Genomic DNA, 15,540 nt, shown 5'->3' with positions numbered 1-15,540 from the left:
TCTGTGCAGGAGATCTAGAAATGATTAAAAAAAAACGTATTTACACTGTGAATTAAGGAAGTACTACGCATGCACAGTGCCTCATCTTGCATCTGGAAGCAACTCGTACCGCTATACTGCCCTCTGCAAACCATCTTTTGTTTTTCTATTGCCATTCCGTGAACAAAGCTGCCATGCGGGGCGCAGTGTGGTGCAAGCACAGATTCAATTATGAGGGGTGGGGGTGTTTGGCAGGCTGGTGTGTGTGCCAGGTCCTGTGTGGAAGCTGTCTGAGGCTGATAGATGTGGAGACTCCTGGCCTGGCAGGCGGTTTGAAAGCTGGCAGTAATGTGAGAAAGGCCCATTGTGTCGCGGTGGAAAACCCTTAGCACTCAGCTGTGTTTACAACCCCGGGCACGAGACTCCAGACACACTTTTGTGGATCCCTCCCCGGCCCTTAGACGCCTAAAAAACACAGGACAGTATCAGAGCGGGGTAAAAGCAACACCATCCCACCTACTCCACCATGTCCTCTGGGCCTTTATAAAACATGCCTCCCCATTAGCCACACTGCCGCTGCTGAGGTGAGATAACAATAGGAGCCCGTGTATCCCCAGAAGACCTCACTAGAGGACCTTTATTACCTTACTGATGTCTCTTCGACGTCAGCGCCGCCTGCACTTGCCTGGCAGCATGCCCACACAATTTATATGAGTGAAAACCACTGGAGGGGCTGTAACTCGATACAAGAAGAAAACAGCGGGACACAGTATGAAGTTGAATGGAACATGCTGTAATTAGTGAGACGTTATAAGGAATAAATATGGAATATAGAACACAGTGGTTTCGAGCCACACAGTAAAAAAAAAAAAAAAAAAAAAAAAAAGATTAATATATGAAAGTCAAAAATTGTTTGGGTTATAGTGAACAAGACAAAAGTCAAGTGATACCCAGTGGAATGAACATGAGAAGTGACATTGTCTCTGGAAACAAAAAAAACAAAAAAAAAAACAACAATCCTTCATTCAAAAGTAATCAGTGAAAAAAACAACAATAACAAAGTGCATTATTTTAGACAAACAAGAACAAACAGCAGTTACAAATATTTTTTTCTGTGCCCACTGACTTTTTGTCCTTCAACATTTTATGCATATGACATTTAGCTGGAGCTCAAAACAAATAGCATCTGCAGTCATGAACCGCTGCTTTAAAGAAAACCGGACGGCAAAGAAAACATTACTACATTTTCCAGTCGCTAAAGTGATAAACTGATGTGTTCAAGTCAGCTTGCACATGTAGCACCACGATGACAATGTTTCCTGGACAAAAACTGCACCTAACCGAAGTCCAATCGTATTTGAGCGGAAAAGCAAAAAAAGAGGCAAGGCAGGCTAAGAATTGAGCATATCATATTCAGTTCATGTGCAAGACTTTGACAGTAAAAAAAAAACATTTAGATTGTTCACTTGGTCCTCGGTAAAAATTAAACTTTATAGTAAGACATGAGGTGAGGACATGAGAATTTGACTCTAAATAAAAACTTCATGAAAAAACACTAAGGCACTAATTTACCTGGTTACACTAAAGCCAGCCAGATATCTGCAATTCACGAGTATTAAAGTGTCTCAAAAGGTCTAACATTGTTTTTATATAAAAACCCCTCGTATATGCTCTACCGTTTCTAGCTGGATAAAAATGCTACATACATACATTTTTAAGGGTGACTGTCCGCTGGGAGGGAAATTCAAAGGAAACTCAATTCATCTGAGCACAAGCAAGCATAGAAACCTACACAAAAATTCCAGGCTTCCATAAAACGTAGTGACAAATGGAATGTCATGTATTTGTTTTATGATTATTAATCTGTTTGCTCACAGGCGTCAAAAAAAAAAAAAAAAAAAAACACTTGCTAGTTTTAATTTTAAAGCTATAGTAATTGAAATCGCATAAATGACAACCATTTAGATGAAACTGGCAAAAATGTCAAGCAGGCACCTTAAAAATTAAGGACTTGGGCCAACTAGACTCAGCCATTAAGTCATGTGCTCACTTCATGCATTTGTCAGCTTGAGTTGGTTCTCATTTAAAGTTCCCCTCCAGTCATTTATTAAGCCCCTAAAAATAATCTCCATTCATCAATATTACATATTTAGGAGTTTTTTTTCCCCATGAAAAAACATCCTTTAGTGCCTTCAATGTAACTCCAAACCTTGCCCTTATTAAAAATGCACAGATCTATGAAAATGTCTATATTTATGAAATAGTCCCCACCCACCCTGCTGCTGTGTTTACAAGACGCAGAAGTCCCGCCCTGCAACACTCATGAAAAAATGTGCCATATTTGATAATCATGAAATCATAATCATGGAAAAAAATAGGTGGAGATGCTGCTCATGATATGCAAAGCAACACCCCGTCAGCTGGCCCCGGGTACGTCTGAATTTTAGATTTTAAAGGTCATGTAGAGGCTCCTGCACCTTCACTAGAGGAATGTGAAAATACCTTTAGTGGCAAACTTTGCTCACATAAAAGTCAGTATAGTGGCGGACAGACATTTCAGGGGACAAAAACGTATTAAAAAAAAAAAGGCTCCACAATTGTGGCCGTAGCTAATATAGATACAGTAATACTTGTAATACTGACCAACATGACATCAATCTAATTAATGGCAGATTTGTCTGCACCAATTCTGTGATATCCAAGGTCTTCAAGCGTTGTTTTTTCAAGCATCAGGAGCATTGTCAGTGGACATTCAGCGCCATGCTTTAAACTTCAATCTCTATTTTTCTTCAGACTTTGAACAATAGCACAAAAGGCTGGGGGCAGAAGCGATCTGAGGGTGCGCTTACAGTAAAAATGGATATGGGGTCACTTCTACTGCAAAGCCGAGGTCAATCTCTCAGGGAGTGGCAGGAGGTCAGTCACTGGAGAAAGCCTGTCTTTGTGTGAGTGGTCATAAAACGCTACGGACATCCATATCAAATGTCCCAGCTGTCACTGAAGTACTGGTCCTCTTCCTCCTCCTCTTCCTCCTCCTCCTCAATCCCATTTTCCATGAGGTCACCATCTTGCAGCACACTTGCGTCCTCCTCAATCTCCTCCTCTTTGAGCTGTGCCAGCATGCTTTGGAGCGTGGCCTTTACCTGCCGAACCTCCTTTTCTAAGGACTGTGCAGCGAGAGTTAAGGAATAACCCTGAGAGGTAAAGAAATCTGATGCCACGAATCTGCAGAGATTTACACACAACTGAAAATCACGCTCACACACACGTCAATACGTAGATAACAGACAGGCCGGCAATTACCAGAGCAAATGTGACAATAGTATTCTTCTGTGGTTAATGATAATAGCAGAGGGCGGCCATAACCTGATGAAGTCATCAATCTCCCCCACTTGGCCACCAAACTCTGATTATTGGGTCAGATCATTGAGTCATACTCAATTTAACTTCAACCAATTCAGTATTCATGAGCTCATCTCATCTGTGATGCTGGGTGCCAGTGTGAGGGGCCCAAGCAAACAGGCTGCCCCGCTAAATTATTCATAGGCCGTCAATGAAACGGGATAGAGGCTCTCATCAAAGGGGGATTGTTTAACCTGCTTAGAGACTCAAATTAATCGTGTGAGTGTCCGGCTTAAGTGGCAAATCAAAGGGATGGCTTTGATGGCAGATGGGACCCGATGGCTCGTTTTGCTCTCTGAATGGACACAGATTGTCTTCATTCATAATTAACAAGCCGTTAAAGAGCCTTTCATGAATACTGCAGAAGGTTCAAAGAGACTTCTAAGGCGACACGGGACAATAAAGTTCAACCCCGTCTTTAGGACCTCATACCTGACCACAGAGGTCTGCAACGTTTTCCTAGAATCTGTCTCAGTTTTCATCGCTATTTCCGTGGTCATCCATTCACCCGCATCATGTACGGTGTTGAGAGAGAGTGTCCCCCCTTTTCCAGGACAGGAACTGTCCCCAGAACACAGAATCCATTTTGAGGAACCAGGAACGCGTGCCCATTTCCATCAGAGGAACCTGAGACCACTGGGGTTGAATTTTAGTGTTGAGCATCCCTGATTGGCTGATTGGTCGGTTGATCTTCCTGTTGTTTACTGTGTTTACTGACTGGAACGATTGGTTCAGCGCAAACACAAATTATTAAAAGATTGTGCTATGAAGAGATCTGTAGTGAAAGTAGCATCCTCTTTTAAGCTCTTGCTTTTCTTGCATCCTCAATCTTGCTTTCAAACTCTGGGTGTCTCTTCTCCCCAAAACCAAATGCAAAATCACAGCAGTAAAACAGTGAATAATCACGACAGTAACAGCTTTGACATCTTGCGTCAGTTGCACACAGAATGACTAGACACTTCCTCATCAATTGCATTAGGTTTGCAGCTCTCGGGGTTTGGTGAAACCACAAACACACAAGAGCTTAGGAACCCGCTTTGCTCCCTGAACCCTCGTCCAAGAACCAAGAACTTGGCCCTGATATGATCTAATGGAAAACGGGTAATGGACTTGATTAAGACCTATGGATACGAAAAAGTCCTGTGGCACCATGGCAACCACTGCATTATCCCACAAAATAAAAACAACGATATTGTCCTGTATGCTCAGTGTCCGCAGACGTCCACAGTGCTTGCAAACCTGAGATGAGCGTCATTTAAGGGCACGGAAACAGAGAGGTGGAGAGACGTCAATCTGTCGTCTATTTTCAAATGCTCCGTTGGCGTGATATCACACAGGCGGTGGAGGGGCCTTCATTGACCCCTGACAGCCTGGCAGGGGACATGAATCTCTAATCAGATGTGAAAACAGTACTGGGACACTTCAACTGAGAGTGGCGGCTACACTCAGTAACAACCTGCTTTTAAAGATCAAGAGGAAAAATGAAATCTAGCACTAAATAATCCTCTTTATTATTGTGGATGGATTGTGAAAGTATTTTTGGCAGTCTCCTTTTAAAGAAAAGAAATGAGTTGTGACTGAAAATAACACCATAATGTGTGGCACATTTTGCCTTTTCCACACATTGCCTTTTCTATTTTTCTTCACATGGGGAGGGGGCAAAAGTGGAGCGAGAAAAACACGCTAATCTATTTCCAATCAGCTTTCTAATTAGCACGGAAAATGATGCATTGTGACCTGTAATCAGCTTCAACAGTTTCATTTGAGTCATTATCATGGATATTGTAATTTCCTCCGAGCCAGATCAAGCGAGTGGAAGTGGGCAGGCAGGGGAGGAGGGGAGGCAGAGGAGGTGTGGGGAGGGTCAGTGGGAGGATGGACATTAAGATGTGATGGGAGCAGAGTCATTACAGTGACATTCCACTATCTGCCACAGCGCTGGCCCTGTCTGCCCACTTTAATCTCAGCTCGTGGTGACTGGCAGCTCGCATCAACAGCCCTCTAATAACCTTGCTTGGACTTTTACCACTTTCATTTTCCAGCCGTCCCAGAGAGAGAGAGAGAGAGAGGGGCTGTCCAGCCTGTCAAGAAAAATCCTCTGATCCCAGTTTATCTTCAGTTCCCTGCGTGAATGGACTCATAATGTCAGATAAGACAAGTTGTTTTTCTTTTCTGTTTTTTTTTTTTTTTTTCTTCCAGAAAAGTAGAGTCACAGGCGAATAACATCAGTCAGCGTTGAGGTATTTTGGATGTGGACTTTGGAGAAATGCAAGACTTTGGCAAAACTAGGTCCCCAAGACAGATGAACACACACACAATACACAAACACAGCACAGATATACATACATACATGTTTGTGTGTGTGTGTGTGTGTGTGTGTGTGTGTGTGTGTACACTGAGACTGCAGTTAAAGGATATGGGTGAGGGCCTGATCTCGGTTGAGTATGGCCGTCTGCAATTCGTCTTCCAAGGTCATCAGTCTGTCGCTGATCAGCTCACATCGCTCTGTGAGGTCTGCAGCCTCAGCCTCGCTGCACTCGTCCTGGAAGGAAAGGGAAACAAGGGATGAGAAGATAAGGAGGGGAAGGAAGGGGGGATCAGTAAATTAAACAATGCACTGGCATTCAGTCTCAGCGTCGGGACCCCATTTGGCTCTACTCCACACACGAAATCACAGAGAAACTGAAATATATCCGTAATATCGGAGTCTGACTTTGAAAATGAATGATCAAAAACGATACATTTTCATGTGTTTTTATTAGAGGTACAACATTAAAACCTAAGACTTGCTGGTAGAGAATTTGAAAATCTCAACAAGAAATCATTTTTCCCAATGCAACTTCACGTGTTACAGGGACTGTCTACAAAAAAGTACAACACTCTTAATACGTAAAATTACTTTATGTCACCCCGCTTGAACATTTCTTCAATTTTTCAAGAAAAAAATAGATTTTAAGACTCAATAACTGAATAAATCACTTGACTGCTTGCAGTGTAGGAGACTTTCTACTTGAAAAATCATCCTGTGACAAGAGGCTACCGAAATTATTTAGACTGCCAAACTGCACTTACTGTTTCAAGTACTGTTGACTGTCATGACCATCACAGTCATTAACTCACAAGCAGTGATGGCACTGCATGACAAGCAAACATTTATTTATGAAACAGATTATCTGTTGCACATTGTTTCAAGAAGCAAAGGCCAGGGATCTGTCGGAGGCTCTTGTGTCCAGCAAAGGCAATATTGACATTTCCCGGATTTAACCAGAAACAAACAAACAAACAAAGAAAACAAAAGGGCAAAGCCAAAACCCGAGGCAGCCAAAATATTTTATTTGGAAAAGAGCTGAGGCCATAATGCACACAGTACTCACCAGGTGGTTATCTGTGCAGCATTCAACATCTGTGAAGCCTAAAATCACCTGAGGGTGCCATAAGGCCATATGTGTGTGTATGTGTGTGTGTGTGTGTGTGTGTGTGTGTGTGTATCAGAGGATGGCGAGTAGTGCAGGTGGGCAGAGGAGCAGAGTGCAGTAGGGCAGCACATACACAGGGTAGAGCTGACCATAATTAGAACAGGCCCCTTTGCAGACATCGTGTCCTACTTTCTTCACACTTATCAAGCATAGAGGAACACACACTCACACACACACACACGCAGATACACACACTTGAGCAAACAGACATACACACATGCACACAGAAAAAAATAAGTGTTGCTGTCAAGCAACACAAAGGAAGTGTAGCCTGACTCATAGCTTCAGGTAGAAAAGACCAAGTCCCTGCAGCCCAGCGGTGTCAAAACAATCACCGGAAAGTCACGTCTGGGCTCCGCTCTGGTCCCGGCCCTGGAATAGGTGATGTAACACTCCAAAAAAAATGTACAACAACATCACACGCCTGAGGCATCATAATATGTACTAGTCATCCCTGATGCAATTAAGCAATTAACTAAGGTTAAAGCCACAGCACGCCACAGGACAAAATCAAATATCCTGTTTGTTGTCCGTGGGACAGTTTGGTGAACAAACAGTCACCACAGGACAGAGCTGCCCTGCCCCTGGGCATCACCCTGCATCCCCTGATGTGACGCTGGGAATCCCAGTGAGGACACTCAATCCATGAATCCAACCGGGTGTTTGTTTTTAAGCAGTTAAGGTTATGTGCGTTGCTTAGGGATTCTTTAGCAGATAGAGGATCTGTTTATGTGGGTGATTGATGTCTGCTTTACGGCCTCCAGTCAGTCTCTCTAGAGTCACTTACAGACACACACACACACACACACACACACACACACACAGCTGTAGAGGACTGGTGGACCACCAGGCCAGTGAGCACCCCCACCTGGCCAACAATATCTTTTATTTATTGTCTTCTAATGAAAAAATATCACTCACCACAAAAAATTAACAGTGCCGTTCAAAAATACCCATTCATTCAACCAATAATTTACAAGTTCTCTTTAATTACTAAAGAAAGCCTAATTTTAAATCATCAAGGATGAAATTTCAGGTACAGGCTACTGGTAGACTACTTGAAGCCCACATGAAAATTCCTTCCTGTGGTAAAAAAAAAAAAAAAAAACCTGTCATATCATAGCCATTTTTTCTCCAAGCCCAGAAGCATAAAGAGCAGAAATGAATCATGCACACACGTTAATTTAGTGCAAGGTCACTATCATTAACGTGTTACCTATTTTTACACATTAAAAGTCCAACTTATTAAACATTCTCTCCTTGTGACCACTTCAAGCCTTGAATACACAGAGGGAACCAAAAAACCTGAACACAAACAAAAAGTGTAGAGTGCCTGCTGCGCCCTCCGACTGAGATGCAAAATGGAACAAAAGTGGATCTGTCACCCAGTTGGAGACATCCTTGACATTATGTTACCAACTCTGTACACATCCCTTAAAAAAATCCCTCTTAAAAAAAATCACCTTATTTTGCTCTTGGGCATGATCAAAACAATGCTAATTGCCTTCTCTGGTACCTCTGCCTTTTACAAACAAGGAAACATGGCAAAATGAGATTTCAACAATAAGATGATTTGCATAATAGGATCCATTGCATTCACGCAATGATGTATTGACTTTTGATGGATATTAGTACTAATGTCACTTGGCCCAAAGACAACAAAGCAGATTACAGAACCATGAACCTCAGCAAATTATTTAAAAATTCAATATTCAGACTGATGTATGCATGGGTATGGTTATTTAAGCAATAATGACAGAGAGGCAGTGGGTAATTGCGCAGTGTTCCCACGGGTGCTGTCAGGCCCGACACTTTGCACCAGGTGGGCAACACCAAGTGACAATATTGCACCAATATTGTACTCAAAGTCGTGATTGCTTTTACAAGCAATAAGCTGGTTAATTCATTTTGTTCTCAAATGAAATTAACAAGCGTATGATTAAGTAGTCCCTTTGTTATCACTGGTATCCAGGGTAACTTGCAGTTAGCTAGCTCGTGGGTCTGCAGTGAACAACAGTACTTAAGATTAATAAGAGACTGCTACATGCACATAACACTGGTAGTCTGCAAATACACACAACTTGTATCAATGCCTCTTTGGACAGTATAATTGCAAAAATGAGGTCACAATAAAATCAATTTTTGGACAATTTGGACGATCAGGAGTACATGATTAAGAAATATATACCATATAATAAATACCATATAAGAGCTTTAAGCCAAGTATGAGCAGCTGTTCATCTGGTGCAGCACAGTATTGTATAAACCCTGCATTTTATCTATCTATCTATCTATCTATCTATCTATCTATCTATCTATCTATCAGTCCTCTTACTTGTTTTACACTCTGTAGGTCAATATTAAAGAGGATTCAAAGGACCTTGAAAGGATAAAGGAACAATTAGTAGGGATTAGAAGAAAATAGAGTAGTGCTAAAACACACACAGACACACACACACACATCGACATACACACGCTCGCCAATCAATCTCCTTTGCGGCAGCAGGGCAGCTAGGAAGCTGCTAAGTGGAAATCATTTACTTAAAGTCATTATGGAGAGGAGAAAAAGGTCAGACTCACTGCGAGGCGGAGAATCGAGCCTGGCCACAAAACGACCAACTCCGTCAACAGGAAGATACCGACACCACGGCGTTTGACCGGGTGATGCATCACACTTTGCTCCAACTGAACCGTGGCGTTTTTACTAGTTAATCAATATTCCAATGTGATTAAACGTCAGTATCGCACTCGCTTCATGTTCAGATAGAAGTGAGGAAGGTTACAATCTTAAATTAGAAATCTCCCCTGAGGTGAAAAGCTCACATGCAGCTGTCAAAGGGTTTTTGTCGAGAAAAGAAACCCAGAAAAATCAGAATGAAATTCATAATAGTGGCAATCAACTGAATTTCCAGTCTTTTTTGAGGGGAGGGGTTTCTGAAAAATGCTCACTTCAGTTAGATAGGAGGGTGCTATTGTAATAAAGCTAACCATTTCTTTTTCCCACAGAACTTATAATGATTGTCTTGGATTTCTCTCTACAGGTAAGTACAAGGCCAGTTGGATATCCAGTAAAGTACAGGTCAAGTATGGAGACAATTACCTGGCTCAGCGATAGACTCTGTGTTTTTTTTTTCCTTAGGAAAAGTTTGATCTGATGTGGAAGAATTTGACTCATTTTTAAATGGACAAATGAGCCAGGTATATTCAAATTTAAGACTATTTCTTGACTTTTAAGGCCAAATATTTTTTTTAAAGGGGAATTCAAGAGGACCTGCTTTCTTCTGCTAAGATGGAACCTGTTTTCACACTGACTGATATTTTTCCCACCCGGCTTTCTTTTCTTGCTCGGTGCTTTAAGTTTGTTGTGTGTGTAATGGAAGAAATCAGACTTAGCGATGTACATGTCATTGTCAGACTCCACTACGTTAGAGCGCGGTCATTGAAAGATCACCGGTCGGAAACTGTGGGCCGGCCCGGGAAAGTGAACATTTGTTTGTTCCTTCACAACAGCAGGTGCTTCTGTGTTGCGAAGCTTGCAGGTGTGAATGTGTACAAATGTATGAATGGGATGTGGTAAAAACAAAACAATAATAAAAAAAAAAAACAATAAAAAATTGAGAGAGAGAACACATGCTCAGCAAAACCTTTCCTTGGATAAATAAAGGTTTTACAAAGGGATCATGCAAGCTCAGACACTGTCTGGGACAACAACAGAGGCTTTTCATGCGGATCGGTATTGATCAGCCGGTCAAAGACGTGCCAGAGGTCACGTTTGAGCCGAGGTCAGATGATGGATGCCTCTGAGTCCCAGTAAACCCAGTGTCAATGTAGAGGTACTGACGTCCCTCAGTGATACTGGACACATTCAGGCCTGTAGCAGCAGAGCCAGTGTTAGATTTAAACCTACCTCTGGGTGATTATCCTCCATGCAGAACAAAAACTCCTCCAATTTCTGCAACAAAGGAGAGACATTTGTTGAGGCCAACCAGTCATAAACCTGCTCATGAATTATTGAAAATGCAATTATGTTGGCTGTGTACTGTATGTGTGCAGCATCATCATAATGAGAGGAGGTTGCAATTATTCATCACCAAAACTGACAAGGAGAAAATAGATTAACTGGCTCGTCGGTAGGCGCCTTTGTTAGTATTCAGAGAGTGTAATTGTACATTCTTTGCTAAAGAAGGAGGTAATTACTGTACCTATTGGAGGCTAACATATTGTTTGTGGCTTTAGGGTAAGTACACAGAAAAACAGCGAAAACAAACAATAATCAACAAAGTTTTAATTATTATTTTTTAATTAAAAGTCATGTAACTTGTAATGACCTCCACTGCTTTGCAGTCACGTTAACACAAGTGAAGATATGCTGTGGTTTTGAATGGAGACTGTTTGTGTGTCTCAGTAATCACCTATCAGTGCAAAAAAAAAAAAAAAAAAGAAAATCTCCATCTCAACAGGTCATTTAGTCCCAAATTCAATATTAAAATCTAGCTTTTTCTTTTAAACGCCAGTGGGATGTTTCCAAAGCGGTTTCACTTGTTTCAGGATTTTTTTCTGGGAAAAAATTGGAACAAGGCAGAATAAGCCATATCAGCACAACAGTACCAAGAAAATGACACCTGATTAAAGAAACCTCTAGAAAAAAAATTGATTAGCATTGGAAAAAACTGGGATTATCTCATCCCACTGGATTTTTTTTTACTTTCTTTAAGAGAAACAAGAGTTAAACACTGAATATGAGACTAAATGACAGAGATTATTGTGGTTTACCTCTACATATCTGAGTCAGATTATTTTAACACCGTAATCTTGAACCAGTCACACAACCTGGATCGTCTCTACTTTCTCTGATTGCATTCCTCTACCTGCCACATATATAATCTGTTTCATACTGTCTTCCAGATGAAGACTGTACTGGTTCTCTAACACGCCGCCCACACAATACTGTCCTACTTCGTTTAAAGGGCATTTACGGCATTTTCACGCTCGGTTTGTTTCAGCCTCCCACGTGAACTCTGACCGATTAGTCAGCGTTTTCTGAGCATGTGTGAACTCAGACCTGAGGTCACCTTGGGAGATGGCCCGAGTTCGATTTTGTGGTCCTTTTCAATCTCGCACTGTGAACATAAAGCAGCGTGATACGGTTCACGTTTTCCCTTTAGCTTCATGGTCCTCAGTACTCGCTGTACTCATGAGCATCAGGCGCGGCGAAAATGAAAATGGCCATCTGATCAGAGGAGGAGATGGTGGCACTTACTGAAACATCAATCAAATATCTAAAACAATTTATCTGCAAAAATACATTATTACTGCTTTGCCTCTGACCTCCAGTTTGAAAATGTGACTTTTAGCTACAAGGTAAACAACCGATTTAAATGGACTTTGTCTTCTGACCGTAGCGACAGAGCCGCTCGGATACGTTCATCTCCAGAATGTGCGGTTTCAGAGACGCTTTGAATAAAGTTGAAGAGTCGAGCGGGAGGGTGCCAGTTTTATTTTATAGGCGCTGAAGTGGGCAGAGCTCCAACAAAGAGGGGGAAAGAGGTGAAAAACAGCAAAATGGCCGGGCCTAGTGACTTGGTATTGGTTCATATAATTAAAGGCACCAGTCTCCATGAGGCACAGGATACTTAGAGGATTGATAATAGGTTCTGAAATTGCTTGGTGCAGATTTAAATCTTTGCCACCTTGAGATGGAAACACCCCACCACACGTCAACCTCGAACAACAGCTTGGACATGTGGGATCCTGGTCATTCATCGTGGGATAAAAAACAGTAAGGAGCCAGAACAAAATGGTTATGAAATATCTCAGTAATGCAAAAGATGAAGATAAGATAACGATGCCCAGCAGTTTTCTCTGGTGTTTCCTCCTATGAGGGCAAAGGCAGAGCCACATGCTCAAAACAGTCCTTCAAATGTCCTTTAATTCAGAAGTGCACTCAGGCTCGCTGCTGCTGCTGCTGGCCGTCGCTTATCTCTCATTCTGCGACAGATAACGAGGAGCTTGATCTTGTGAAAAACATATTAGCCAGTTCAGCCGGGGTGTCAGTGTCTCTGCCTTATCGCTACATGCCGGTCAGGCGTTGCAAGCAGCATTTACATTGCTATAAATTAGTGAATAATAAGAGAGATGAAGTCACACTGGGGATATCTAGATGATACAGCGTTTGCTTGTGTGTGCTGGGGCCTCATTTAGAAAAGACTTGTTTTGCACGGACTGGGTTTTTAATCAAAGCAAAAGTTTTGACGTGTTAAAACTTGCAAAAGTCAGACAATTGTGGTGATCTCCTCACATTTTCAGACAGAAATGAAAATGTAAAGCTTCTGTTTATCATTATCTAGGGTATAAATGCTATTCAGACACTATACAGTACACATTAGTCTTTTTCAGTCTTAATGATATGGTGACATTTAGAGAGAGGGAAGAACATTTTTATAAATGAGCCCCACACAGCAAAAATTCTCCATCCTCCAAATCATTTAGTCTCACATGGAATCTTAAAATGTTGTTTTTCTTAATATCAAGTTAAAAAAATACCAGTGGGATGAGATAAGTCCATTTATTTCCAATGCAGGAAACAAGAATTTTTTTCTCAGAACAAGCATAAATATGTTGAAACAGACAGAAAACGGCAGATCAGCCCACTGTCATGACGAAAATGACACTTGATTTAAGAAAATTGGAAACACGTTGATCAGCATTGGCAACAAGCGGGATTATCTCATAACACTGGCACACTGTCTCACTTGTTTTTAGCAAAAACAGCGTCGAATATGAAACTAAATGACTTGTTCAAATGGAAAGCACAGGGAGGGGACAAGAGTTTTGGGGGCACAGGGAGGAGAAAAGGAGGGAGAAGTGGTGGACTGTCTCACCTTTTCCTTCCTGGAGAAATGTTAGAAGGAGAGGCCAGGCTTTGAGAGGAGAAAGAAAAGCAGAGAAAAAAGAAAAGGACAGTAGAAAACAGATCCATGCAGTTCATGAAATTGCGATCAGGCAGAGCAGGGAAACACTGGTGCAAGAGCAAGTGTATGGTTGAACACTGCAAGGCGTATTAGTGTGTGTAAGGGGAGTTAAAGGGAAAAAAGGCAGAGATAACGGCAGTGGGCGAATCAAAAATCCACAGTTCCCAATTTGGAAACAAGAATGGAAATTTTTGCCAATAACACCTGTAAAGAGGCGTCATTGACAACCATTTGCTTATGGACACTGTCCAGTACATCCATATTAGAGATCAGGAGGTGAAATAAATTGAATCAGTGGAAAAATTAGAGTATCGACTGCTGCTCGAAAAACAGCAAACATTATGTATAATCACTATCTGTGAGCCAAAATAAAAAAAAGCAGTCCTACAAAAACATGTCTGGCAAGTGCACTCTCCACTTGTGCATGTGTGTGTGTGTGCATGTCTGAATGAGTGTATGTGTGAGTATGTGTTTTTTTTTTGTTTGTTTTTTGTTTTTTTTAAATTAATGTTGGGTCTGTTGGCTTTTTTCCGATGTCAGACAAGTCTGACTATGTGGGTGGGGGAAAGTGTGAGGAAAGGAGAGAATGAGTCGTTTTAGACCCTGAGGCTGTGGGCCTCAAATCACTGTGGGAGAAACCAGCACAGAGCACTCACACACGCAGACACACACACGCATCATTCAAGCACACGCACATGCATTCACACAAAATGCATGCAATCATGCAGAAACAGATGCTTAAATCGGCACTCTGTAGAATGAGACTCTCTGTGAGAGCCAAAATGTTTCCAAATGGTTGCCTCCCTCACCCACATATTTTCCTTGTTTAGAAATACCTCCGAGCAAACACACAAATAGTCTACTGCTCATCTCACTGTAGTTAGACGTGTGTATTCTGACAACAGCTGAATGCTTGGTCTGAATGTGTCCTCTTCAGTCAAGAGTTACAACTGATTGAATATGCATGGTTTCTTCGAGGTCAAGCTTTGCACCACAGTAAGCAAGAAACTGCATCTGAACATAAGACATCCTAACTTAACCTTTCAGGGGCAAATGCGGGCTCTTATGATGAATTTATGCCAAAAAAAAAAAAAATGAATTACTGTAAGACCTCTGGAAATAGTCACAGCACATGGGAGTTGCAGATGCTTCAGAAAAGCAAATTTTATATTCAGAATCAGAAACTACATCCATTCTATCACATACTATGGCATGCATGCATAGGCATTGGCTGAATTATGCATTGTGTGTGGTTTACAGGCTTAACGAGACACTCAGAGTGATGTTACCTTCGTGAACTCGGAGTTCTGTAGGTTGGCCTCGGGACACCAGCGCCCCCCCAGAGCAGTCAGCATGGCACAGTCCTCCTCCTCTTTGGTGCTTGACTGAGTCTGGGGAAACACCACCGGAGCGGGGAGGTCTTCCAAGTCTGCTCCGCTGCAGCTCGGGGTTCGGAGCTGGAGGGCTCGCAGGAAGAGGTGGCACGCCTCTAGGTCTGCCTCCCACACCCGCTCCAAGGCTGGACAGCCACAACTACAGAGGAGGAGAGACAAAAACAATACGGTACAATACAATTATATATGATACGATACGATATGACACAATATGATGACAAAACACAATATGCAATATAATGTGGTGATGCAATGCGATATGATAAGTAGCAGGATATGATGCGATATGGTGCAATGCAATATGTACAGTGATTTACA

At 41.9% G+C, this 15,540-nt stretch overlaps 1 protein-coding gene across 1 annotated transcript in view; it reads right to left on the bottom strand.

Moving 5' to 3' along the window:
• Positions 1–1,879: 1,879 nt before the first annotated feature.
• disc1 (DISC1 scaffold protein) overlaps positions 1,880–15,540 on the bottom strand; it is a 49,583-nt gene continuing 35,922 nt past the window's right edge. Inside the window, exons 11-14 of the mRNA XM_030071126.1 lie at positions 15,118–15,361; positions 10,765–10,809; positions 5,800–5,923; positions 1,880–3,148 (exon numbers count right to left, since the gene is read on the bottom strand). Coding sequence (XP_029926986.1) covers positions 2,958–3,148; positions 5,800–5,923; positions 10,765–10,809; positions 15,118–15,361 — 604 coding nt within the window. The 3' untranslated portion in view covers positions 1,880–2,957. The remainder of the gene's footprint in view (positions 3,149–5,799; positions 5,924–10,764; positions 10,810–15,117; positions 15,362–15,540) is intronic.

This window comes from Myripristis murdjan, chromosome 15, assembly GCF_902150065.1.
Source record: "Myripristis murdjan chromosome 15, fMyrMur1.1, whole genome shotgun sequence".
Lineage (NCBI taxonomy): Eukaryota > Metazoa > Chordata > Actinopteri > Holocentriformes > Holocentridae > Myripristis > Myripristis murdjan.
The sequence above is the reverse complement of the archived record's forward strand: the minus strand, read 5'-3'. Positions and strand labels throughout refer to the sequence as shown.